Source organism: Heptranchias perlo, chromosome 3 (assembly GCF_035084215.1).
Source record: "Heptranchias perlo isolate sHepPer1 chromosome 3, sHepPer1.hap1, whole genome shotgun sequence".
NCBI classification, from domain to species: Eukaryota; Metazoa; Chordata; class Chondrichthyes; order Hexanchiformes; family Hexanchidae; genus Heptranchias; species Heptranchias perlo.
In genome coordinates, this window is record NC_090327.1 from 114,932,035 (window position 1) to 114,957,254 (window position 25,220).

The window sequence follows — 25,220 nt, forward strand, 5'->3', positions numbered from 1 at the left end:
TGATATACAGTCAGGAGGGAGTGGCCCTGGGAGTCCTCACCATTGACTCTGGACCCCATGAAATCTCATGGCATCAGGTCAAACATGGGCAAGGAAACCTCCTGCTGATTACCACCGACTGCCCTCCCTCAGCTGATGAATCAGTCCTCCTCCATGTTGAGCACCACTTGGAGGAAGCACTGAGGGTAGCAAGGGCACAGAATGTACTCTGGGTGGGGGACTTCAATGTCCATCACCAAGAGTGGCTCGGTAGCACCACTACTGTCCGAGCTGGCCGAGTCCTGAAGGAGATAGCTGCCAGACTGGGCCTACGGCAGGTGGTGAGCGAACCAACACCAGGGAAAAACCTACTTGACCTCAACCTCACCAATCTACGTGTCGCAGATGCATCTGTCCATGACAGTATTGGCGGGAGTGACCACCGCACAGTCCTTGTGGAGACGAAGTCCCGTCTTCACACTGAGGACACCATCCAACGTGTTATGTGGCACTATCACTATGCTAAATGGGATAGATTCAGAACAGATCTAGCAGCTTAAAACTGGGTATCTATGAGGCGCTGTGGGCCATCAGCAGCAGCAGATTTGTATTCCAGCACAATCTGTAACCTCATGGCCCGGCATATTCCTCACTCTACCTTTACCAACAAGCCAGGGGATTAACCCTGGTTCAATGAGAGGTGTAGAAGAGCAGCACCAGGCGTACCTAAAAATGAGGTGCCAACCTGGTGAAACTACAACACAGAATTACATGCATGCTAAACAACGGAAGCAACATGCTATAGACAGAGCTAAGTGATCCCACAACCAACGGATCAGATCAAAGCTCTGCAGTCCTGCCATATCCAGTCATGAATGGTGGTGGACAATTAAACAACTAACGGGAGGAGGAGGCTCTGTAAACATCCCCATCCTCAATGACGGCAGAGTCCAGCACGTGAGTGCAAAACACAAGGCTGAAGCGTTTGCAACCATCTTCAGCCAGAAGTGCCGAGTGGATGATCCATCTCGGCCTCCTCCCGAAATCCCCACCATCACAGAAGCCAGTCTTCGGCCAATTCGATTCACTCCACGTGATATCAAGAAATGGGTGAGTGCACTGGATACAGCAAAGGCTATGGGCCCCGACAACATCCCAGCTGTAGTGCTGAAGACTTGTGCTCCAGAACTAGCTACGCCTCTAGTCAAACTGTTCCAGTACAGCTACAACACTGGCATCTATCCGACAATGTGGAAAATTGCCCAGGTATGTCCTGTCCACAGAAATCAGGACAAATTCAATCCGGCCAATTGCCGCCCCATCAGTCTACTCTCAATCATCAGCAAGGTGATGGAAGGTGTCGTCGACAGTGCTATCAAGCGGCACTTACTCATCAATAACCTGCTCACCGATGCTCAGTTGGGTTCTGCCAGGACCACTCGGCTCCAGACCTCATTACAGCCTTGGCCCAAACATGGACAAAAGAGCTGAATTCCAGAGGTGAGGTGAGAGTGACTGGCCTTGACATCAAGGCAGCATTTGACCGAGTGTGGCACCAAGGAGCCCTAGTAAAATTGAAGTCAATGGGAATCAGGGGAAAACTCTCCAGTGGCTGGAGTCATACCTAGCACAAAGGAAAATGGTAATGATTGTAATGATTGTTGGAGGCCAATCATCTCAGCCCCAGGACATTGCTGCAGAAGTTCCTCAGGGCAGTGTCCTAGGCCCAACCATCTTCAGCTGCTTCACCAATGACCTTCCCTCCATCATAAGGTCAGAAATGGGGATATTCGCTGATGTTCGCACAGTGTTCAGTTCCATTCGCAACCCTTCAGATAATGAAGCAGTCGGTGCCCGCATGCAACAAGACATGGACAACATCCGGGCTTGGGCTAATAAGTAGCAAGTAAGATTCACGTCAGACAAGTGCCAGGCAATGACCATCTCCAATGACCATCGCCGAATCCCCCACCATCAACATCCTGCGGGTCACCATTGACCAGAAACTTAATCGGACCAGATGTAAATACTGTGGCTACAAGAGCAGATCTGCGGCGAGTGACTCACCCCCTGACTCCCCAAAGCCTTTCCAGCATCTACAAGGCATAAATCAGGAGTGCGATGGAATACTCTGCAGTTGCCTGGATGAGTGCAGCTCCAACAACACTCAAGAGGCTCAACACCATCCAGGACAAAGCAGCCCGCTAGATTGACACCCCATCCATCACCCTAAACATTCACTCCCTTCACCACCGGCGCACAATGGCTGCAGTTTGTACCATCCACAGGATGCACTGCAACAACTCGCCAAGGCTTCTTCAACAGCACCTCCCAAACCCGCAACCTCTACCACCTAGAAGGACAAGGGCAACAGGCACATGAGAACAACACCACCTGCACGTTCCCCTCCAAGTCACACACCATCCCGACTTGGAAATATATCGCCGTTCCTTCATCGTCGCATGGTCAAAATCCTGGAACTCCCAACCCAACAGCACTGTGAGAACCTTCACCACACAGACTGCAGCGGTTCAAGAAGGCAGCTCACCACCACCTTTTCAAGGGCAATTAGGGATGGGCAATAAATGCTGGCCTCGCCAGCGACGCCCACATCCCATGAACGATTAAGAAAAAAACTTAATTCAAGTTTCCAGTTGATTAATGTAACAGCTGGCGATAGAGAAAAAGAATCAAGGTTTGTAAGAGGTTTATTAGAGGTTTTGGGGAGGGAAGAACAAAGTTAATTGGATCTTAAGGAAGTGTTGTAAATAGTAATTACAAAATACTCGCTCTGTGAGACCCTGTATGTTTCAGTGTCAGTAAGGTGTGTAATTGCTAGGCTACGGTAACCTAGTGGTTATGGTGCCGGATTCATCGACCATGAGTTCAAATACTACCATGGCAGTTTGAGAATTTGAATTCAGCATAAAAAAATCTGGAAATAAAAAGCTGTTTTTTATAAAAGTAACCATATTGTAAAAAGCCAACTGGTTCACTGATATCTTTTCAGAGAACCTGCTGTCCTTACCCGGCCTGGCCTATATGTGACTCCAGTCCCACACCAACTCTCTGAAGTGGCCAAGCAAGTCACTCATTTGTATCAAACCACTAAAAAGAATTTCAAGAAGAAGACTCACCACCCCCTTTTCAGGACGACTGTGGATGTACAATAAATGCCAACCTTGCCAGCAATGCCCGCATCCTGAGAATTAACTTCTTAAAATGTTTTACCTCCAGTCGGTCATATGATATATTGCTTCAGTAAATATGCTATATTACAATGTAGGTAAACCACTGTTGCATTTTGGTTGCAGTGACGCGGAATAAATATCAAAAGCCCTATTCCTAATCGTGTACTCTCTGTGAGCATTGCCATGAGAGATTTACTCTTCTTTATACAAAACCATTTATGCAAGTAAATGGGTGATAAGGTGAATAATTCTGAATTATCTATAATTTAAATATATTGATGCCTAGCAATGTTGTGCAAATAATGATATAATGCTGAGAAACAGCTGAATTGCTGGGCAGTTTCTTGGACACATGTAAAGCTGTGGAAATGTTGGGTAATCCTAAAGTACTGATGAAGGTTTGGAGGTAAATGGGAGATAAATGTTCATTTATATTTACTGAGGTCATACAAATATTGTGGACCATATTGTGAAGAGGACAGAACATTGTGATGTTTCTTTTTCGTTTCTGGATGGGATGCAGAAATGCTGCTTTAGGTCTCACGAATTGATGCTTTTTTGTGGCTGTCAGCAATCCTGCTTTGGTCTGCACTGTAGAAGAATCTCTCAATTTTTGCTCTTGGTTTCATGTGCTAATACATTGGATATTGTTTATGAAATCTTTTTCTGATTGTACTATTTGTCATACTGAGATGTGAAGGTTCTGCAGAATGAAATACAATATATTTGTTCCTTGCCTCTGGCGACAGTTTTCATCCAGTTTATGTCGAGCAGCTGAAAGTCAGTGACAGTTGTTTGAGGTAATGAACCTTTGGTACTAATTCAACTAATATGTTTTCAACACCAACTTGAAGAAAGTGGCAAAGGTGACATTTTTATTCATTATACATACTGAACAAAGCCTCTCGGATACTAGACTGGAGAAACAGCTGGTCACTCTTATGTGGGTTTGTGCTTATTTGGGACTATGCTGAAATTGCCACTGTTGAAATTATGATCTTTATTTCCCATTGGTGAAAGTCATCCATCTTTATTTGAATTGCGTTTAAATTCAGCCATAAAAGAGAAGTGCAGTGTTGAAACTCTACTCCTATGTTTTTGCAATGAAGTTGAACATGGGCTCTCCAGCAGAGTTAAAGGAGGGAGGAATTAAAGAATTTTATTACACAACAGTACAAAATCAATACAGTACTTCCCATTAAAACAAAATTAAATGAAAACTTCTTAAACTAGTTGTTAAAGCCCCGAGTTTAATTCAATCAAGGAATCGGGGCGGGTGGGGGCCGGGGCGACTGGAAAACCCCCACGGTATCACCAGTGTGAGGCCTGGGCAATTTTAAATCCGGGCCTCATTTAAGCAGCCCGCCCACTTTCTCTGCCCGATTTCTGGCCTGCCTCCCAAGGCCTATTTAAAGTGGGAACACACCTCTTAAAGCGAGATTGCATTCCCTGCTCTCCCATTTCACTGCTGTACTACTACAAGGAGTGGAATGTCAGTGGGCTGTTCCCAGGTTTTCTGATATATCCCTGGAGGACATCAGGGATATAGCAGAGGGAGGAGGTCAAGGCAAGGAGGGAGATAATGTTCCCCAACACTCGCAGGAACATCCCCAGAGCCAATATCCAGAAGTCCCGGACAGAGGCGACTGACAGGGTCAGGGCCATCAGCATCACCCTCAGAGACGTCACAGTCGACGTAGCGGAGGAACCCGTGAAAGCTCAGGTTAGTGAATTTAGTACACACTCTATAATATTAATTGTAGTTGGTTATCATTGATTGAGAAGTAACTATCTTAAAAAAGGGTAAATAAATATAGAAATAGTAAATAGGTTAAAGAGACACTAAGATAAAACATATAAGTAACATTGGAGGCATATATATAATATACGTAGACTCTAAATAGAACGGTGGGACAGCTGAGACCCATTGCCTACAATTCCTGCACCATGTGGGAACTCCAGGACACTTTAGGGGGCAAAGAGAGAGTATGAGATTAGCAGCTAATAAAAAAGGGAACCCAAAAGTCTTTTATAAACATATAAATAGTAAAAGGGTAGTCAAAGGAAGGGTAGAGCTGATTAGGAACAAAAAAGGAGATTGCCAGACAAGTGCCATGCAATGACCATCCCCAACAAGAGAGAGTCTAATAACCTCCCCTTGACATTCAACGGCATTACCATCGCCGAATCCCCCACTATCAACATCCTGGGGGTCACCATTGACCAGAAACTTAACTGGTCCAGCCACATAAATACTGTGGCTACAACAGCAGGTCAGAGGCTGGGTATTCTGCAGCGAGTGACTCACCTCCTGACTCCCCAAAGCCTTTCCAACATCTACAAGGCACAGGTCAGGAGTGTGATGGAATATTCTCCACTTGCCTGGATGAGTGCGGCTCCAACAACACTCAAGAAGCTCGACACCATCCAGGACAAAGCAGCCTGCTTGAGTGACACCCCATCCACCACCCAAAACATTCACTCCCTCCACCACTGGCGCACCATGGCTGCAGTGTGTACCATCCACAGGATGCATTGCAGCAACTCGCCAAGGCTTCTTCAACAGCACCTCCCAAACCCGCGACCTCTACCACCTAGAAGGACAAGGGTAGCAGGCACATGGGAACAAAACCACCTGCACGTTCACCTCCAAGTCACACACTATTCCGACTTGGAAATATATCGCCGTTCCTTCATCATCGCTGGGTCAAAATCCTGGAACTCCCTTCCTAACAGCACTGTGGGAGAACCTTCACCACACGGACTGCAGCGGTTCAAGAAGGCAGCTCACCACCACCTTCTCAAGGGCAATTAGGGATGGGCAATAAATGCTGGCCTCGCCAGCGATGCCCACATCCCATGAACAAATAAAAAAAAGGCAGAGGGTATGGCTGAGATACTAAATGAATACTTCGTATCCGTCTTCACTAGAGAAGAGGATGCTGCCAATGTCGCAGTATCAGAGGAGGTAGTAGTGATAATAGATAGGATAAAAACAGATAAAGAGGAGGTACTTAAAAGGGTGGCAGTACTCAAAGCAGAATAGTAACTCGGTCCAGATGGGATGCACCCTCGGTTACTGAGGGAAGTAAGGGTGGAAATTACGGAAGCTCTGGCCACAATATTCCAATCCTCCTTAGATATGGGGATGGTGCCAGAGGACTGGAGGATTACAAATGTTACATCCCTGTTCAAAAATGTGGAGTGGGATAAACCAGGCAATTACAAGCTAGTCAGTCTAACGTCGGTGATGGGGAAACTTTTAGAGACAATAATCCGAGTCAAAATTAATTGGCACTTTGAAAAGAAATAAATGAAAGTTAGTACAGATTTGTTAAAGGAGAATCGCGTTTGACTGACTTGATTGAGTTCTTTGATGAAGTAATGGAGAGGGTTGATGAGGGTAGTGCAGTTGATATTTTGTATATATTGACTTTCAAAAGGCATTTGATAAAGTACCACTTAATAGAATTGTTAGCAAAATTGAAGATCATGGGATTAAAGGGACAGTGGCAGCCTGGATACAAATTTGACTAAGGATCAGAAAGCAGAGGGTAGTGGCGAACGGTTGTTTTTTAGACTGGAGGGAAGTAGACAGTGATGCTTCCCAGGGGTCAGTATTAGGACCACTGCTCTTTTAGATCTATATTAATGACCTGGACTTGGGTATAAAGGGTATAATTTCAAAGTTTGCAGATGACACGAAACTCGGAAATGTAGTAAACAATGTGGAGGATCGTAACAGACCTCAGGAAGACATAGTCAGACTGGTGAAATGGGCAGACACATGGCAGATGAAATTTAACGCAGAGAAGTGTGAAGTGATACATTTTGGTAGGAAGAATGAGGAGAGGCAATGTAAACTAAATGGTACAATTTTAAAGGGAGTGCAGGAACAGAGAGACCTGGGGGTGCACATACACAAATCTTTGAAGGTGGCAGGACAAGTTGAGAAGGCTGTTAAGAAAGCATATGGGATCCTGGGATTTATTAATAGAGACATTGGGCGCTAAATTGGGCCGTGTAGCACCCGTTTTCTCGGCGCTACATGGCCTCTCCAACATCCAAGATGGCGTCTTGGATGCGCATGCACATTTCCAGCGTGACGTGCGCCAGACGCCATCTTGGTATAAGAGTTAGCGCAGGCACAGATAATGAATGCTGGAATCATGTAAAGTAGGAAAAAAATGGCTTCAATCAGTGTGCAACGCTGATTTAAAGTGATAGAGACCATTTTGGGACTTAAGGCTCAACTCAACGCACAATCTTAACCCCGACCATCTGAACGTGTCTTAAAGTGCCTGGAGGACCCCCACCAGCGCTATTTAAAGGGACCATGCAGGATTTACAGGTTAGTGGCTGGATTATTGCTTCTGGCTGCCGAGACATTTGTAACTGTTTTTGGAAGTCTCCTAGACTTCAATACTAGACTCGGGGACATAGCCTAACATTTAGAGCCAGGACGTGCAGGAGTGAAGTTAGAAAATGCTTCTACACGCAAAGGGTGGGAGATGTTTGGAATGCTCTTCTGCAGATGGCAGTTGATGCTAGCTCACTAGTGAATGTTAATTCTGAGATTGATAGATTTCTGTGAACCAAGGGTATTAAGGGATATGGGGCTAATATGGGTATATGGAGTTAGGTCACAGATCCCCATGATCTCATTGAATGATGGAACAGGCTCAAGGGGCTAAAGGCCACTGCCACTTGCTGCCTCCTGATATGCGCCACCTTCTCCTGCAAGAAAGCGGAATGTGTGTCCAGGTGATGTGCCTGTCGTGGTTGAATAGCTGCCAGTTTGTGTGGCCTGTGAGTTGTGGGTGGGCGGCTTGAAACAGTGGTAATGTGTAAGGGCGAGAGGAAGCATCTGGTTGGAAGAGTTGAGTACTGATGGAAAGAGTTTGTTGGTATGTGGGTGATGGAGGTGTAGTTCGTGGTGCAGTTGGTAGGAGACATCACTTGCCAGTTGACCTCACTCACCTTGACCACTCATGTCAAAGCATTGAACTTCTTCCTGCACTGCATCCATGTTCGTGTTGCTGTGCGCCTGGCATTGACTTCATCCCCCGCTGCCTTTTGGATATATGTCTAGAGGGCCTCTTGCCACCCCCCCCCCAACCCCCACCCCCGCGGATATAGGATGTCCCTCCTTTTGTCCACCTCTTGCACCAAGGTCTCTAGTGCATCAGCAGAGAACCTTGGTGCATGTACTCTCGCAGGCCTGGTACCAACTCAGATCAGCAGATTGGTGAGGTCTGGTGTGCAGATTGGAGGATGTGGGATTTAGTAATGCGCAACCTTTATTCAATTTTTAACATAACTCAGCAGCGTGTAAACATAGGGATGGGGCCTGCATCTGTGTTTTACGTGTGCGATGTCTGACCTCTGTTCAGACTCCGTACAGACAGCAGACTGTTATTTTCAGCCAATAACAGGTACCAGCTACCTTTACGAGATTTCTAAGAAACACCCTCCCTTAAAGAGATTGAGCTCCTCCTGGTGGTGGAAAGTGCAAATTGCATTGATTCCATGTCGATGAGAACTTCAGGGGCCCAACCATGAACAGAAAACTGCTGGCCTTTCAAGCAGTTGTTCCAGGAATTGGAAAGCCCACCATGGAGTTCCAGCATTATGGTTGAAAGTGTGAAGAAGTCTGCTTCTAGCCTGTGTGGTATCATCTCGCATGGAATCAGCACTGTGCCATCTACCTTGGAGTGTGGCCACCTCCAAGGACGCTGCAGCCAGGCCCTCACAACTGGAGTCAGTGTCACCAGTCTTTGCAGCTTGGGTGGAAGCTGAAACGGCTGCCTTGCAGATTCTGGGCTACTTTGGAGAGACAGGTTTCCACCTTGGACAGATCGGTGGACATGGGGCTTTTAAGGTGCCACTCTTCTTCTGCAGTCTGCTCTCACGGATCAGTGCAAATGATGGGCTCCAGCCCCATAGGAGTGGCAGTGGCGCGATAGGAGCAGCATGTGTTGTCCATTCGCAGGACGTCAGTACGTCTGCTCCTTCACCGCCCCCTCAACTAATACCCGCCATACTGCCTACAAGTCAGCTGGGCCAGACTGCCCAGCAGCAGCCGAGGTGCAGCAGTCTGCAGACGGGCCCTCACAGGCTTGAACACCCAGAGATCACCGGCCACGAGCATCTCAAGGGTCCCAACATGAGGAACAGCAGCCTTCCACCAGTTTTGCTGAGGCCGCTAGAGGAGCACCTCGTAGGAGTGGTAGAGTTAGGAAACCTTCTTAAAGAAAGGCACCATGTGTTGGCACTGGGTTGAGAAATGAATGAATGGCAATTAAAGGCCCAGAAATTACACACTTCAGGATGCCATATTGCAATGGCGTCCTCCCTGACCGCCAGCGAATCGATTGTGTAAGCTCGTGAATGCGCACATGCGCAGTAAAACCCCAAAATCACGAACTTGCTCCCATTGGTTTGCCGGCAGTTTGACAGTCCCGAATTAAAGGGACATGGTACGCTAAAATCATAGAAATCATCAAACATTCGTAAACTTACCCCTCTGCCTGGTTGGAACGAAGATACTTACTCGGCCAAAAGGTACGCTGGAAAATACTACTTTTTAAAAGCGCGGTGACTGTTAATAACTGCGAAACAACAAAAAATTAAATTTTAAACATGTGGACTGTCAAATTACTCTTATTTTAATATTTTTGATCATTAAAAATTTTTTTATAATTGAAAATTAAAAATCTTTTTTTACTTTTAACTTCTGTAAGTTTCATTAAATTAAACCATTTGCTTGGCTTTTTATAATGATATGTTAAATTTTTATTTCAACCAACATACAGAAGTTTACTTTAAATGATTGAGTTTTACTTGCCTGCTTGTGGCCGTGACTTCTCTTCTTGACAGATTCTGTGGGCGAGGCTTCCATTCCCACAGTCTCTATCGATACGAAGAAACCTGTGCTGAAATTACAGCGCTGAACTTAAAAAAAACTGAAAATGTGGACGTCGGAGACCACGAGGTAAGTATTTCCGTAGTCTTTGTCCACAGGATTTGCGGACAGCCTTGCCACACCGGTTGGAGCAAGTTCTGGCCCATTGTGTTTTCCATTAAACTAATCCCCTTTATCACATTTGGCACTTTGGTCTGCAGTGTGGGTTTATATCAACTTCATAGTCTGCATGGTCAGTATGTCATTGATATAGACGTTGCCTGAATGCTTTTAATGTTCTTTATGTTCTACGTGGCTCCTGGGCTGGCAGCTTCCTAGGGAGCTCCTATGCTGTGAACTCTATCCTTGGCCATCCATTGCCATCCTTTGCCCTTTCTCCCCCAATCTCCTCTCTTCCGCTGTTTAAGTTCCCCTGGCTCTAATAGTGGGCATGATGTGGAGATGCCGGTGATGGACTGGGGTTGACAATTGTAAACAATTTTACAACACTAAGTTATAGTCCAGCAATTTTATTTGAAATTCACAAGCTTTCGGAGGCTTCCTCCTTCCTCAGGTGAGGAAGGAGGAAGCCTCCGAAAGCTTGTGAATTTCAAATAAAATTGCTGGACTATAACTTGGTGTTGTAAAATTGTTTCTAATAGTGGGTGCATTTTAGCCCTCACTACAAGATCAAGCTGCGAATTTAAAGTTACCTGGGCCCCCGATCGTGCCTGTTCTTTGTTTTCATCGGTGAGCCCTGAAACTTTGCGCAAATTTGCTGGATTTCTTTGCTTCAGATTTCTCAGACTTCGCTGCTCCACTGGATTACACTGTAAGCCTCAGCTGCTGTGACTCCGATTCAGTTGCTTAAGTTTTAAGGTAACTTTGTCTGGCCTACAGCCCATCCCCCACTGCTGCTGTTACCTGCTGAACTTATGACTGTCCTACTGGTTTTTCAGCTTTATTTCGCTACAGTGTGGCTCCTGGCCTGAATTTCACTCTGCCTGGGCCAAAGTCCATTTCTCCGCCACTTTTGAATCTTATAGTGACCTCCAACTTCACTATCATTTTTCTTCCCTGCGATCGATTCTGCACACCTCCCGGCTCTTCATTTCCACAGAAATATATTCAGCAGTGCGTCCTCCGATAGTCTACCCTTCATATAGCTTCTAGACTCACTCGCCCTCTACACCTGTCTCCATACCTGGACATCGATGCTCCAAGCTGACTCCATCCTATCTATGCCAACTTTATCCCACCATGGGACCTCTGACTTTAATTTTGGCCTCCCTCCTATTGTCTCCTCTCTATTCTCCGTTTATCACCTGGACATATCGATCGTAATTCTGCTTTTGACACCAAATTGGGAGGTATGGTGAATACTGAGGAAGACCGCGACAAATTACAAGAAGACATTAATAAATTGGCAGAATGGGTGTTTAATTGGCAAATGAATTTCAATATTCATTGAATGAGGTGGTGAATTTTGGTAGGAAGAATAAGGAGGCCATGTACTCCTTGGAAATTAAGTCTAAAAGGGGTAGAGGAGCAATGGGATCTAGGGATCTAGGGGTACAGATACAGAAATCACTAAAAGTTATTTGGTTAACAAGGCCACAAAAAAGCAAGCAAAGCACTGGGGTTCATTTCTAGAAGGATAGAATTGAAAAGCAAAGAAGTTATGTTAAACTTGTATAGAGTCTTGGTTAGACCACACTTGGAGTACTGTGAACAGTTCTGGTCTCCAGATTATAAAAAGGATATAGATGCACTGGGGAAGGTGCAAAAAAGATGTACAAGGATGATACCAGAACTGAGAAGTTATACCCATCAAGAAAGACTGAACAGACTGGAGCTCTTTTCTCTCGAAAAAAAAAAGACTGAGGGGTGACCTGATAGAGGTCTTTAAGATTATGGATGGGTTTGCTAGGGTAGACGTAGAGAAGATGTTTCCACTTGTGGGGGAGTCTAAAACTGGGGGCCATAAATATTAGATAGTCACTAATAAATCCAATAGGGAATTCGGGAAGAACTTCTTTACCCAGAGAGTGGTTAGAATGTGGAACTCACTACCACAAAGATTAGTTGAGGCAAATAGCATAAATGAATTTAAGGGAAAGCTAGATAAACACATGAGGGAGGAAGGAGTAGAAAGTTATGCTGATGCGGTTAGATGAAGTGGGATGGGAGGAGGCTTGTGTGGAACATAAACACCAGCATGGACCAGTTGGGCTGAATGGCCTGTTCTGTGCTGTACATTCTATGTAATTCTGTGTAATCTGGCTATGTAACCGTGCCCATGTAATTTGAGTTTCCCTGTGTCCATTCGAGTGCACGTTTTCACTGCCGCTCCTGACCCAAGCCCATCACTTCTATTTCCCCATTTTTTCTTCTTTTCCCTTTACCCCTCCTAAATCCCTCTCTCCTGTCATCGTGCCTCTTTTTATTTCTCCCCCCTCAGATTCTCTGCCCCTCAAATCCCGACCCCAACCCTTCACCACTCCTCGACTTTCCTGCTCTCCTGCCGCCATTCCAGCTTGACTGCCTTTTTAGATAAGCCTGCAGCTTCCTTCTGCGCCTATTTTGGCATTCTCTGAAGGGCCCATCGAGGTACTCATCGCTGCCTCCTTATGAGCAGCAGCCTCAACTGCCCCACCCTATTCTCTCACCAACTTTCCCGCGCCCGATGGGGGCTAATCTTCCCCCTTAATGAAGCCTCCCCTCCTGGCTAAACCTTCCACCACTTGCCCCACCCAGACCGCCACAGTGGTGGTGTGTCCCTTATCACCAAATCACACCTTGGTCTGTCCCCCCACTCCTCTGGCACCTTCTCTTCCTTTGAGCATCTCACATTGTCCCACCCTTATCACCTCTCCTTAAAATACTCATTCTCTACCGTCCACCCATGTACGACGGCAAGTTTCTCACCGAGATATCTTCACTGCTTGCCTCCCTCAGCCTCTGCACCAAGCGACTTCTCATCCTTGGTGATTTCAACCTCTGTCTCAACTCATCATGCCCCTCTCCTCTGAGTTCACTGCCCTCCTAACCTCCCTTAACCTCTCCCTCTATATAAACTCCCCTACCCGTATTCACGGCCACCCCCTCAACCTTGCCATCTCATGTGGCCTCTCTACTCCCATCATGTCAATCACAGACAAGGCCATCTCTGATCACTTCATTGTATCCCTCTCCACTCACTTCCCCTTTCTCCCTCCTTCTGTGTCCGCCTCTGGAAAAAACTCTTTCCCAAGTCACTTACAACGGCACTTTCAAATTCCCAACTGTCTAACCTTTGGCCCTCCATTCACCACAAAATTTCTGCAGCAACCTATCTGCTGAATCACACCCTCACCTTCACCTTTGATGCCCTTGTGCCATTAAAACACACTACTCTCTCTCACCCCAGTGGATCCCCCTGGTATGGCCTTATCTCCGCTCCCTTAAGTCCAAGGGAAGCAGTCTTTAACTTTTATGGCAGACAACTGGTTTAGCCATTAATCGCCAGATCTGGCTGGACCACATAAAGCACTATTGGATCCTGCTCTCCTCTGCCAAAATTGCTCTATTCCAGGTTCATCCTGGAATGCAAAAATAATCCCTGGCTCTCTTCTCCACTACAAACCATCTTCTTAAACCCCTCTCCCCTGCCCCCTCCACCCTCACCTCCAACTACAAGTACGAAGAGCTCAAGGATTTCTTTCTCACTAACATTGAAACCATTCATCCAGCTGCCTCTGCCACTTCCCTCCCTTCCCCTAGCCCACCAAGCCAAATTTCCTCTAAGAATCCCCCCGCCCCACCCTAACCCTGAACTCCCACCTTTCTCTAGTTTCTCTACTATTTCCCCTCATGCCCTCTCCGAGCTCATCTTGTCCATGAGACCCACCTCCTGCACCCTCGACCCTATTCCCAACAAATTGCTGACCACCCAACTTCCATTCCTGGCCCCCATGTTAGCTGATATTGTTAACAGTTCCCTCTCCTCAGATACTTTCTCCTTCTTCCTCAAATCTGCCGTCATCATCCCCCTCCTCAAAAAAAACACCCTTGACCCTTCTGTCCTTGAAACCCACCGCCCCAACTCCAACCTCCCTTTCCTCTCCAAAATCCTTAAATGTGTTGTCACCTCCCAAATCCATGCCCATCTTTTCCGCAATTCCATGTTTAAACCTCTCTGTAAGTAATAAATTTTACTTTTCAATTCTTTGATCAAAAAGGCTTAAGGGTGGTTTGTTCCAAAGTATAATGGCTTTATTAAGAAGTTATAATAAGTAACAAAGATGTTAAAATACAAGAGTACAATTAAACATGCTAGTAAGATACTAAGGTTTTTTCCTTAATGAGGTTTACAATAATATAGAAAGCTTGTATATTGTTTTTCTTACATTCCTTTCTTCTGACCCTACAGGGGAAACCCTTTAGGCTCACACTGCTGTCCCATCTTTAGTTCACAGTTTGATAGCGTACTACATCCATTTGCCTTTTCAGCTTTTTATACATGGAGGATACTACAAAAAGCATCATGATAGAAATTGTAATTAAAACAATCTAAGCAAGTATTAAAACCTGTAACAGAATTCCAACCCAAGGATGTTGTCCTACATTATACACTGTATCTCACCATTTGGGTTCCCCTAGCTGTCCTATATCACTTTCTATGGCCGCATTTCCTTGTTGTAGATCAATTAGGTGATGCTCTGGATGTGACCGTCTGGTCAAGTATAGTTTTAAGACTTAGTGACAGTGGTGGAATCGGATGTCTAAACTGTATAAGCACCTTCTGGGCTTCCTCCTTTAAACCGATTTCCACCTGAATTTCCGAAACATTATGAACGTGCAATTCTCGTAGGCAACTCAGGAGTAAAAGAAAATGATGGAGTTAATACAGGGTACTCCTGTTTCCCACAACGGTAAACCAAGTCCGATGTCGTCACACAGTAGCGACCTCTTCCCATGTATCCGCGCCTTGCATGTCCTGATTTCCATTTTTGAATACTAATAGTACAACTGGGGGAGTGCACCAGGGTGAAACCACGAGCTGGGACACTGTTCTGGGTGACATCGCACCAACACATCCGAGTACAGCAAGATAATTTTGGTGCTATCCAGGTTTCCCCATTCTTTGCCAATACCTTTGGATAATTAACCAATTCCTTATGTATGTCACCTTCGAGGACGCCTATGGACTCCACCTTGAAGACCTCTAAAGGTTTCTGATCGGGTGAAAGGCGTGGGATGGCAATAGTCACAGCGAAAACTTGCCCTTTCCTCCTCTCTTCACAGGAGTGCTTCACTGGGTCTGCAGATCCCAGTGGCCTAAAGTTACAATGCTTTCCTCCATTACTAGTCCATATATCTAGCTGTTCATCAGTTATAAAAGAAGGAATACGATTGCACTCAATATCTTCCAATCTCTTTTGCACCTGAGACAGCATAAACGCGCCGTACATACTGCACATGATCCCTTTGGAGATCTGAGTCTTGGATGTCAGTGTGTCGCTTATCACTTCATTAATTTTCTCCTGAATCTGCCGTAAGCCGTCAACCACCTCCTTCAAAGACACCAAAACTTGTTGCGTGTTCATCCAACGACCCTTTCCCAACCTATTCCCCCCTTTCATAATACCCTTTAATTGTTTTCGCATGGTTTCATCATGTTCCCACATGCTTTCTATATCTATTCTGTTCCAAGTGGCAGTTCCTGCTATAGCCCCACATCCGACCATTCTGCTACTTCCTGCTTCCCTCCCTCTCTCTAATGGGGGGGTGTGGTGTTATTCTTTGGGACAGCATCTATATCTTGACCTGAATTTCTCTCCATAAACTGTCTAAATTTCTCAGACAACATCTGTTGATAGAGCCACTCATAAGTTTCATTACACAAACCTGATAGCAAAGCAATTTTTGAAAAATGAAACAGAAGAGGGAAGATTTCAAATCTCACATCGTTATATAGGGTCTGATATATTCTGAAAACCAATAAACCATTGCTGGGATCTTTGTCCACAACCGGGCATCCGGTAGAAGCCCAATGGGTGGTTGCATCTGATGACTCTGTATTCTTAATTACTTTAAAGCAGAAGGACCAAGATGATCCCACTCTGGCCCCTCTAGGTATGCACCCATAGCAATCAGCTTGTCGCTTCCAGACCTGAGGGAAATTCAGAGAGCTAGTCATTGCCTGTATCCCATTAGGGAATGCAAATGTGTTCTTAGTGTCACCCATATAGTGTATGCCAAAAGGCCCAATGTCACTATCTTTACTTGTGTTTGCACTCATCCAACACCACTAGATAGCAGTTGGTTCTTCTCCCTTGCCAATACATGTACACGTCAATCAAAGCTCTTTCCCCGATGGTACCTGTGCCAAAAGGTCCAGTCTTGATCATGGCCCGGTATTATTGGTGGTATAACTTGTGGCGACACAATCCCACCTGTTCTGAGGTGTCCGGATTCACCAAGAGGCAAGTCGCAGCCCAACACGACAGCTAGCAATTGGTTCATGGTTCATATGTAATATACCTACAAAATGTAATATATGCTCTTGGTTAATATATGACACAATTATTTATTTAATATGGCTTTATATGGCAAGCGTAAAATATATATAATCGCTTGACTAAAGGGCTACTTACTATATTACTAATGTTCAAACAATAATCCCTTTGGCCGTAACAAATCCAGAAAAACAGATTCAAAAACAAATGTGTGAGAGAGAGATTGCCTCGCTTCTCTGTGCTATCTCTCTCTCTCTCTCTCGCAGCCTGTCTGAAATTAACCCTATCTATCCCACACACAGATCCCTCGCTCTTTCTCTTTGTAGCCATCTATAAAGACTGCACATATGCATCTCTGCTCTTATCTTCTAGTCGTAAATTATTCCACCGCCCCCACCCATGCTGACTCTATGTTAAACAACTTTAGATAAACCGTACCACGTAATGTGACTACCTCACACTTTATCTCTGCTGTGTACTTACAAGCTGCTTTTGTTCACACAGAGACAGCACCTTGTCTCCCCCAGCACCGTCCTCTTGTTAAATGTCTAGTCGCTATGCGAGTTGGGATACTTGACTATGCTTAGGTTTCAAGAAGTTCGGACTCCCACTCCTCGCCCCATGTTATTAAAGGCTCATTAGACTCATAGCCTGGGAATGTCCTTCTGGAGTCGGTGGAGCTGGTGTCATCCTCCTCAAATTGCACATTGTCATCGTCCATAAGCCATAAAAGGATTATAGGACCAATGGAATATACCCTTCCTGTATCCTGCCCCTGCCACTTTTTTATCTGGTTACTATGTACCCACTTATCCTTTTTAACAGTCTGAATTTTGTACACATTATTACTCAATTTGTTTATTATGAAGAAGGGTCCTTCAAATTTCTTTGCTCACTTTCCTGTGACACTGTTCAGTTTCACCATCACCTTATCCCCCACTTCAAGACCATTATCATCAGGACCGAACTTGTGCTGGCACTTATTATTGTGGCCAATTGATAGGGCGCAACTTAGGTACACCTGTCATAAATGAGCGTGTAACTGCTCCATATATGTGTCCATGGCCATGCTCTTGTGTTGAGGTCCGGAGAGGGAGCCTTCTAGTCAAAGCTCTCGCAACCACACCTGGCGTCCCGTCATGACCTCGAATGGAGCATGTCCCATCGCCCGGAATGGCCATCAATATAAGCGGCAATACAACATCTCAAGTCTTACCAGCCTCTCTCACTGCCTTGATAACTTGCTGCTTAAGGGTACGATCTATACACCCGACCATCCCAGCTGCCTGAGGGTAATATGGAACATGAAATGCACCCCTGAAGAGAGGGGGTTTTCACTTTGAACTTTTCAGACAAACTTCTTAAAAAAACTAGTACAGTCCAAGCACTTAACTTCAGCAATACAGAAGTAAGGGTTAATTACTTCTTGCTTGTCAAAACCTATGGGGGGGTGGGGGAGGAGTCAATCACAGTAGCACAAAGTGCTTTGAAGAAGTTCAAATTAATTTATAACCAGAGACCATCCTGCAACAGTAATTTGTAATTCTTTAAAGCTGCAGTTTATCTGATTTTTTTACAATTAAATCTCATTTTAAAGTATTTAGTATTAAACAGTCCAACTTCAAGACACCTCCAGATTGTTGTCATATTCATTCGATTCCTTCATGGGTCACCTTTTTTTTCTGATCACAATCACGGGATCAGAAGGGATGCCAACAGCTCTCACATCTCAATACAACCAATATCATTAAACCAACAGAACCACCGCCAATGTCAAAATTTTAAGCCATCAATTCATGCTCACCTTTACTCAACACAAAAGAGAAAAACACATAACAAGCATTAAAAAGGGGCCTGGCCCGCAACAGTGCAAAGAAAGCACTCACAATGAGGGCAGGCTTTTTAAAGAGACAGTACACTGAAAACAAAAGAACACATTGTGTTGTTTGTGACACTCTCCCTTTCTCCTTCTTGATTCCATCATAGACTACCCTTTTTCACTTAAACCATATTTCAATTTCTGATGTTTGTGACTTAACCCCATTCTGTACTGACTCAAAGCCTCAAGCTCACAGCCTGTGTCCTCGCCCAAGCCTGGTGTGGTGAAGGTCCCTCCATCTTTCTCTTCCTAACAATTCATCAAAGCTTGCAAAGCAGCCTGACCTCCACTACCTCCTATCCCCACTGTTTCCCAGACTGCAGCTATAGTATCCGCCCATCCCTGCCTGCCTTCTCGTATCCCTTTTGACAGACACTTGAATACCTCGGGGTTACAGGCATATAATATCATTCGCACCTTCTCTCTGTCATCACAGTCGTTCAATTCAGCAGTTTCATCTATTGCTGCTATTGAAGCAACTGGTTCTTCCCTAACTTTTATTTTGGGAATAGTTTTCATTAATTCCTGTAATTGCATACCCATAATCGGGGACTTCTATAGTCTGTACCACATTCTCTGCATCAATATCTGCCTCTGCACCCTCTGGTAGCTGGGCTTCCCTCGGGCCCTAATTCTCCCGATCTCTCTTTTGACCGTACATGTGGCGGCCATTCTAGTTGTTGAGTCCCTCGGACTTCGATCATGATAATGATCTCGGTCGTCGTCCCCTTCCCATGCCCTTTCTACCCTTTCTGGGAGGCCATCTCAGTCTATACCTTTGTTCCCGCTATCACCTCCCTCGGCTGCAACACACTGACTTATGACATTTACCATCCCCCTTTGGGATTTCAGTTGTTTAAGCTTTACTATCTCTTTATTACATCTATCATAATAGGGGCCCTTTTGGGTCGCCTCTTTCTCTTATCTCATAATATTGGCCATAGTTTTATTTTCATTATCAGTCTTGCTACGCCCCTCCTCCTCTTTTTGTGCTTCATCTTTTAGCATTTTATATTTAGCCTGAATTACTTGCAGTTCGTCCTTTAACCTTCCCACCTCCTGAAACTGAACAGCAGCATCCCTGCTTTCCAACCATTACCTTTGATCTTTTTCTCCTTAGTTAACTCCTTCACTCAATTCTCAACCTCCCACAAAGTCTGACAGTTTTTAACTAATAAAGCACAAGTTCCTAGTTTCTCCTGAATATATTTCATTGTCTCATCGACCAGAGTTTTTACTGGTAGTTCTTCCACCTTCCCACAGTTATCAATCTCCTCTGCCATGGCTAAACACGCCCCTTCTTTTTTAGCAAAAAATTAAAATGAACCCGTGCGAGGATCTCTCTCGCCACGTTAACCAACTCAAACCATGAGTCCGTGTGATCACCACGGTAAACGACTCAAATCGTGAGTTCGTGTGAGGATATAATCTCTTACCAAGTTACACAACCCACCATGGTGCCGCCTCTGGACTATTACACAGAGTTCCCATGACCCAAAACGTGTGATCCCAGCTTTGCCTGTTTACCAAGTACAACAACCCACATATTTATACTTTGTACAAAACAACACCTTGTGCCTCACGTTGCAGCGCCAATATGTAAGTAATATATTTTACTGTTCGAGTCTTCAATCAAAAAGGCTTAAGGGTGGTTTGCTCCAAAGTATAATGGCTTTATTAAGAAGTTATAATAAGTAACAAAGATGTTAAAATACAATTAAACATGCTAGTAAAATACTAGTAAGATGAATATAACCTGGCACAAAGTTGATCACTGTCCAAGACTTCGAAATGGACTTTCGAAGGTCTTGATTATTTGAGTGGTCCAGCCTTGCTCCGAGAACGTTCCAATCAATACTAAAAAGCTCCCACCTTTATATGTTTTAGAGACAATTAACTCTGTATTCTCTCTGTCTCACGGGTTGCTGTCAGTCCTACTCCCTTATACACACAACATTTAGCTTTACCACCTCCCTCATGATTAGTTGCCTCCGAGATGCCACTAACTCTCACCTTTAAGCAGAACATAATACAACTAGAGCCGACTCCTCTTTCCTAACTGATAAACAAGGCCTTGAGGATAGCACCTGATGCTCATCACAAAAATAGGCCTTCTCTTTCACAAGGTCATAAAAAACTTGTTTTGGATGAACAGTAAGCCCCTTTGTTCACAGCAAAGCTAACATAAGGTTGTTGACCTGAGGTCACCGGTTACGGTTACTGACTTAGTGTTCCTGCCTGTGTATCAGCAGCTGACGTCTCAGGTTACCTTCTGCAGCCCCTAGCCAACAAGGTGTTTTCTTAATGAGGTTTACAATAATATAGAATGCTTGTATAATTGTTTTCGTACACTCTCCAATCAGGTTTCTGCCCCAATACAGGACTGAAATGGCCCTTATCATAGTCACAAATGACATCCTATGTGACTGAGACTATGCTAAACTATCCCTCTTCATCCTTCTCGACCTGTCTGCAGCCTTTAACATGGTTGACCACACCATCCTCGTCCAACGCCTCACCTCCGTCGCCCAGCTGGGTGGGACTGTGTTTGCCTGGTTCAATTCCTATCTATCTAGTAGTAGCCAGAGAATCACCTGCAACGGTTTCCCTTCCCACTCCCTCACCGTTACCTCTGCAGTCCCCCAAGGATCTATCCATGGACCCCTCCTATTTCTCATCTATATGCTGACCCTCGGCGACAACATCCGAAAACACAACATCAGGTTCCACATGTACGCTGACGACACCCAGCTTTACCTCACCACCGCCTCTCTCGACCCCTCAAATGCCTCTGATTTGTCACGCTGCTTGTCCGTCATCCAGTATTGGATGAGCAGAAATTTCCTCCTATTAAATATTGGGATGACTGAAGCCATTGTTTTCGGTCCCCGCCACAACCTCTGTTCCCTAGTCACCAACTCCATCCTCCTCCTTGTCCACCGTCTGAGGCTGAACCAGACCATTCGCAACCTTGGCATCCTATTGGAGCCTGAGCTGAGCTTCTGACACCGTATCCTCTCCATCACCAAGACCGCATACTTCCACCTCCGTATCATCGCCCGTCTCTGCCCCTGCCGCAGCTCATCTGTTGCTGAAACCCTCATCCATACCTTTGTTACCTCTAGACTTGATTATTCGAATGCCCTCTTGGCCGGCCTCCCATCTTGCGCCCTCCGTAAACTTGAGCTCATCCAAAACTCTGCTGCCCATTTCCTAACTCACAAGTCCCATTCTCCCATCACCACTGTGCTCACTGAAATACATTGGCTCCTGGTCCAGCCTGCTGACAATGCATAATGGAAACTCAAGTGCCACTGCCCACTATTTTCTGACCAAAAGGGGCAGAAAATCAATGGCAGCATGTGCCCACATGTGATGCCGGCAGACAAGGTTCTCTATCGGTGGCATGGAGTCTTAAAATTACCTCTTGTTGACGAATTTAATATCTACAGGACAGAAATAGGCCCAACAGGTCCATGCCGGTGTTTATGCTCCATACGAGCCTCTTCCCACCTTACTTCATCAGCATTTCCTTTTATTCCTTTCTCCCTCATGTGTTTATCTAGCATCCCCTTAAATGCATCGATGCAATTCGCCTCAACTATTCCTTGTGGTAGCAAGTTCCACATTCTAACCATTCTCTGATTAAAGAAGTTTCTTCTTTCTTCCCTATTGGCCAATCATGGAGAGGGAGGCAGATGGCGGTGCGGGGGGGGGGGGGGTCAGCAGATCGTTGTGGGGGTGGGATCTGAAGACCGCAGGGGCGTCTGAAGGTTATGGTGGGAGGGGTCTGAAGATCGGGGGGGATCTGAAGATTGCGGGGGGGTCGGCAGATCACAGGGAGGGTCGGCAGATCGTGGCAGAAGATTTGCTTGAGGGGCAGGGGGAAAGAACTCCTGCTCCTCCTGGCCCACAAGCATTGCTGGAAAAGCACTTACCCGCTGGATTGGGCAGTTCTTTAGCTGATGGGCTTCCCGAACCCTGGAGAACCCGGCACGCAGCCATTAAATTCAAATTGCTCCCAAAATCTGAGGAATGGATCCCCATTGCTATGTTATAATCACTGACTCCCTCTCCAGAGCCCCCAAGCCCACCGCACTTAAACCCGAGGTAGGCGCATTCGCAGCGGGTTGGGGTCGTGTTTCACATATTTATCAATTTAAGGCCCCCTCGACCCTTTCCCGCCTGTCGTGGGGAGTCTTGAAGTTTCCCCCATTATTCCTCAGTATAAACGTGACCAGTGTAGACGCCTGCCACGATGACATAATTCTCATCGTAATGACACAGTTTGCCTTGACAAAAGCCATAGTGCCCCCAAAAGATAATTGTTTCCCTTATGGGTAAGGTCACTTAGTGCTGCCTACATCTTACGATATGTTGTTAGAATTCAGTTATTGGGATCCTCCCAAGTGTTATAGCTTTATTTGTTTTGGGGATGTAACTGTGCATCAATAGCTGCTCTTCTGGCCAACTAGTTTATGTAAATTCAAATGACCAATTTGTTGGTGCTAATTAATTTTCTGCCACTTTGAATAGTACTCATATACACAGATCATCGACATTAACAGGCTCTGTTTATTCATCTCTTACCTAGGTAAGTGGCCGCTTTCAGACTCTATTGTCTGAACCTGTTAACAGTTCTGTGAGGTTTGTGCACTACATTAGCTCAAGAATGTTATCATTATAGCTACCTACTGAATAAACATTGCAGCTCATGTCCTGATAATTTCATGATTTATGATTTAATTAAGTTACGTGTACCATAGACAAATTGGGCCTTTCAACAGAAAATATTTTTGTTGCGCTGAAATTAAATCAATTAACCTTGAATATAAAGTAGTGTATTAAGATACTGATGAAAGGAGAAAGTAACAATAAGCATAAGTGGATTTGGTGTAAAGTACTGAACTCTCCGTGTGTCGGGGGTAGAGGTTCCACTTTGGGCGCAATCGGCAACTGGACGCCAGCTAGGTTAGTGTAAATTGATTTTCCGCAATGTGCTGGTTCGGCCGGATTGCACTGATAAAACCAACGCAATCTAATGGAAACTCTACCCCATTTAGTTTTGCAGATGGAATGTGAACAATTAGGATGTGCCACACGTAACTGAGGAACTCATGGAGAAAATTTTAATATTCACAGGAGAAACACATGGAAGTTAAATAATAGTTAAGTGTGAAACACCATAGCAAATAAATAATGCACGTGAAATACATCGAGGATGATATGGTAACATCTACTATCAGTTATAATATCATTGTTAGGATGTTTGTAAACCTGAAGTTCTAGTTTGGAAGTCAAGCATGCTTGGCTACAAGAATAGTAATGAGTTCTTGCAACCTGAACTTTTTGAAATAATTATTTCACAGAATTAAGAGGAAGGAATTATATCACTCAAATTGAGGTCTGAATCCTTTGTATCACTGCTAGGCACTTGATGGTGAATGCTTACAATTATACCATCTGTGCATGATTTACAGTACATTCTACACTCAAACAGAATAAATAACAATGCATGCCATAAAGCTCCGTCACCTTTCTTACAAATTATTTGTTTGATGTTGGTTACAAGCGGGAAATGCAAGGCAGAGTAAGATGGATTTGGAGTGATGGGTTTGGAGTGATGGGTTTGGAGTGTGTGTGCGTAAACGCGCGGAGAGTGGTAAATAAGGTTTACCACCCTCCACATGGGATTATGATATAGTGGCAATAACAGAGACCTGGCACAAAAATAATAGTGTTAAGGGCAAAGAGGGGGAAGAATTCCTGAAATGTGTACAAGAGAACTTTCTTGATCAGTATGTTTCCAGCCCAACAAGGAAGGAAGCATTGCTGGATTTGGTTCTGGGGCAAGTGGAGCATGTTTCAATGGGTGGGCATTTGGGATACAATGATCACAATAACATTAGGTTTAGAGTAGTTATGGAAAAGGACGTGAAACATGAAAAGTACAATCAAATGTGAAAATAATCAGCTGAAGGAGGGCTAATTATGATATAGTGAGTTGAAAGGGGATCTTGCCCTGGTGGATTGGAAACAAAAATTGGAAGGCAAAACAGTAATTGAGCAATGGGAGACCTTCAAGGAGGAGTTGGTTCGGGTACAGACTAGACACATTCCTACGAAAGGGAAAGTAAGGGCATCCAAAGCGAGAGCTCCCTGGATAACTGAAGATATAGAGATTAAAATGGAACAGGAAAAGGAGGCTTATGATAAATGTCAAAGAGTAGAGAACCAAGCTGAATACAGAAATTACAGATGAGAACTGAAAAAGGAAGTAAGTGTGGCAAATGTACGAGAATAGATTAACAGGTAACATAAAAGGGAACCCAAAAGTCTTTTATAATTTTTTTTTTATTCGTTCATGGGATGTGGGCGTCGCTGGCGAGGCCGGCATTTATTACCCATCCCTAATTGCCCTTGAGAAGGTGGTGGTGAGCCGCCTTCTTGAACCGCTGCAGTCCATGTGGTGACGGTTCTCCCACTGTGCTGTTAGGAAGGGAGTTCCAGGATTTTGACCCAGCGATAAACATATAAATAATAAAAGGGTAGTCAAAGGAAGGGTAGGACCGATTAGAGACCAAAAAGGATATCTTCTTGTGGAGGCAGAGGGCATGGCTGAGGTACTAAATGAGAATTTTGCATCTGTCTTCACTAAAGAAGAGGATGCTGCCAATGTCACAGTAAAGGAGGAGGTAGTAGAGAAACTGGACACCTCTTTGATGAAGTAATAGGGAGGGTTGATGAGGGTAATGCGGTTGATATTG

At 44.9% G+C, this 25,220-nt stretch overlaps 1 protein-coding gene across 1 annotated transcript in view; it reads right to left on the minus strand.

Moving 5' to 3' along the window:
- si:dkey-122a22.2 (uncharacterized) overlaps positions 1-16,492 on the minus strand; it is a 232,454-nt gene extending 215,962 nt beyond the window's left edge. The window contains exon 1 of the mRNA XM_067981529.1: positions 16,439-16,492. Within this exon, the coding sequence (XP_067837630.1) occupies positions 16,439-16,466 (28 nt within the window). The 5' untranslated portion in view covers positions 16,467-16,492. The remainder of the gene's footprint in view (positions 1-16,438) is intronic.
- Positions 16,493-25,220: the final 8,728 nt, after the last annotated feature.